The sequence below is a fragment of the Eurypyga helias genome, unplaced genomic scaffold (genome assembly GCF_000690775.1).
Source record: "Eurypyga helias isolate BGI_N326 unplaced genomic scaffold, ASM69077v1 scaffold52063, whole genome shotgun sequence".
In the NCBI taxonomy this organism is placed as follows: domain Eukaryota; kingdom Metazoa; phylum Chordata; class Aves; order Eurypygiformes; family Eurypygidae; genus Eurypyga; species Eurypyga helias.
Genome location: NW_010244059.1, coordinates 1 through 2,507, shown reverse-complemented (window position 1 = coordinate 2,507; position 2,507 = coordinate 1). Strand labels below are relative to the sequence as shown.

The window sequence follows — 2,507 nt, the reverse complement described above, 5'->3', positions numbered from 1 at the left end:
ATGCATAAATCTTTCCAGGATTGGGGCCAAATCTTAAGTATCCACTTATTCAATACATTTATATAAAGAATTATTCTTACCTGTTATTTATGCAGGGGCCTTAACTAGGTAAAGCTTGACACAGCTAAGTCTCTATGTAATTACCTTCTTACTTTTCATTTGACTTCTACTCTATATATTGTTGTCTCCTTCAGCAGCTGGGTATGAATACAGTTCACTAAATACAGTGTTACTCTTCTGCATGAGTGTTTATAGGAGCAGTAGGAGTTTCAGTAAACAATCTCAAAAACTTAAATTTTCAGAAAAATGTAACAACTCCCATAGGTGACAGCACTGACTGTGTAATTTGGTAAAACAAACCATTAAAAAATAATCAGTACTAACTCATAAAAAGCTATACTAAGTTATAAATTATTGCATCTATGTAACAATACTATTCTTCATTAAAATACTCTCATTCAGCGACAGCAAACAAAGTTCAACTGCTCCACCTACAACAGAGTGGAATCACCAGAACTTTATTACTGTATTTTTGGCATGCAATATATACATAATTAAACAGTTAAAAAACATATACAAGTGCAGTATACATAACGTAAATGCGGTCTTGCTGTGGATTGTATCTACCAGTATATTCACAGTACCAGTCATAACATTTGCTAGCAAGAAAAATAGTAATTGATTCTGATTAATAGCACTAATGAGGCAACCGTGGGAGAGCTTGCCTTCCCTGCCTATAGGCACAGCCTCCACTTCATGCTCTTTACTGGTGCTAGGGGGCTGTACAAGGTTCCAACAACTGGGCACACTGGACCCCTTCACGAGAAGCTTTGTAAACACCAATGTGAGATCAGTCACTACAAAACAGATGAAGAGAGTCAGACAGTGAGCAACCACCCATATGCAGTAGGACAGATTAGCCATCCGGCGGGACACGGGGTCTGCATATGTTTGCGACACATGAAGAAGTGCGAAGAGCAGGAGAACTGTCAGCAGTACGAAACCCACGGTGTCAATCCAGCCTTTGACTGAGTTTCTGCACTTACGCAGACAGAGTCCCACTTGGACGCTCGCCATGTATATGGCTAGATATCCAAAAAGAGAGAGCAGTCCTTCCCTGTTGGCATTTAAAAAACCAACCCTAGTATCTCTGCCGTTGCTCCCATGCAGGATAAACATCTTCAGAGAGGTAGTGTTAAGAGTGAGCTGATAGAGCACAGCAAGACTTATAGCAACAATCCAAGATTTATGTTTTGGAAGTATGGCTAAAAGTAGAGATGCTGCAAGCCTCACAAATGCTAAGGTAAAGAAAAAATTCCAGTGCACTCCATACTCTGAAGTATGTTCATGATACTCTAGAGATTTAACACTAAGCAGTCGTCCAACGCCAAGAAAAATCAATGGCCAAATGGAAAAAAACTGCCTGGCCAGATTGGAAAATTTTGGTTGTGTCACATGAGACTTCTGTCTAACTTCAGGGCAGACCAGAGCATTTCCAAAAATAAAAGCTCCAACCCCCAAATCCATAGCTCCTGTTCCATAGGTCTCTGCTTTGGCATATCGCCTTGGATATTGTGGGAAATCCACTGCTAAAATGCTGATTGCTGTCAACACGTTGACGTAAACACGAAACACAGTTATTGCTGGAATGTATTCCGGATCCAAGTACGTCTTCTGGAAGTCTTTGACAATTTGCCTAAAAGGCACTTTGGTCTCACGTGTTCTTTGGCTGTATATTTTAGAAAATATTCCGGCACAGAAGGCTGCAATGATCGTTGGCATGAAAAAGATGACCGGAGACAAGACTGTACAGGAGAACAGGAGAGGAGATACTAGCACAAGGAAGTCTAGCAGCAGGCTGTATTTCCTGGAACCTAACGGTTTCCCATAGCGCAGGTAATATAAGATCAGGAGCAGTCCTCGGCAAAGCAGGCAGAGGGGAGCTAGAGACAAGCCCAGTGAGATTTCCAGCAAACTGGTTCCGTTGAAGTTGCTGATAAAGGCTTCTTTCAGGTGTTTTTGTGACATTCTTCTTTTTTCCTCTGAAAACGCAAACATGACCTTGGTTAGTTTTGTAAAGCAGGGCTGTTAGGGCTTCGTCGAAAACGAATCTGATGTGCTGGTTCATTAAAACATACACTGACTGCAACAATTGCCCGTTCCTCGTTTGCTTCTCAGTTCAAAGAATACAGACCCCCTGCCCCGCTGCTGCCCGCGCTGCCGCTGGGCCGTGGCCTGCAGAACCGAGCAGGGGCACAGGCGCTTGCCAGGCCCCACCGCGTGCCACGGCACGGATCTTGCTCTCTGCCAACAGGATTCCTACCATCATTTTTCATTAAGATCTCTAACTACCAAACACCCCGTTGACTGCGCATATGGTGAACGATCTCACTGTATGTCCTGCCCTGTCGAACACACTTCGTCAGTGAAACGGATGGGTAAGGGCGTGGCGCTGAGGGAGGTTCCGTTGCCTGGTCAGCACAGAGTGTGCAACAAAAGCAGCCAAG

General features: G+C 43.5%; 1 protein-coding gene across 1 annotated transcript; it reads right to left on the bottom strand.

Moving 5' to 3' along the window:
- Positions 1-507: 507 nt before the first annotated feature.
- Positions 508-2,028, bottom strand: PIGW (phosphatidylinositol glycan anchor biosynthesis, class W). Its single transcript, XM_010149603.1, has one exon. It carries the CDS (start codon positions 2,026-2,028, stop codon positions 508-510), a length of 1,521 nt encoding a protein of 506 aa, XP_010147905.1.
- Positions 2,029-2,507: the final 479 nt, after the last annotated feature.

Bases quoted from the DNA above. Each gene is read 5' to 3' on its own strand.
- PIGW (XM_010149603.1), bottom strand. From the start codon at position 2,028: ATGTCACAAAAACACCTGAAAGAAGCCTTTATCAGCAACTTCAACGGA.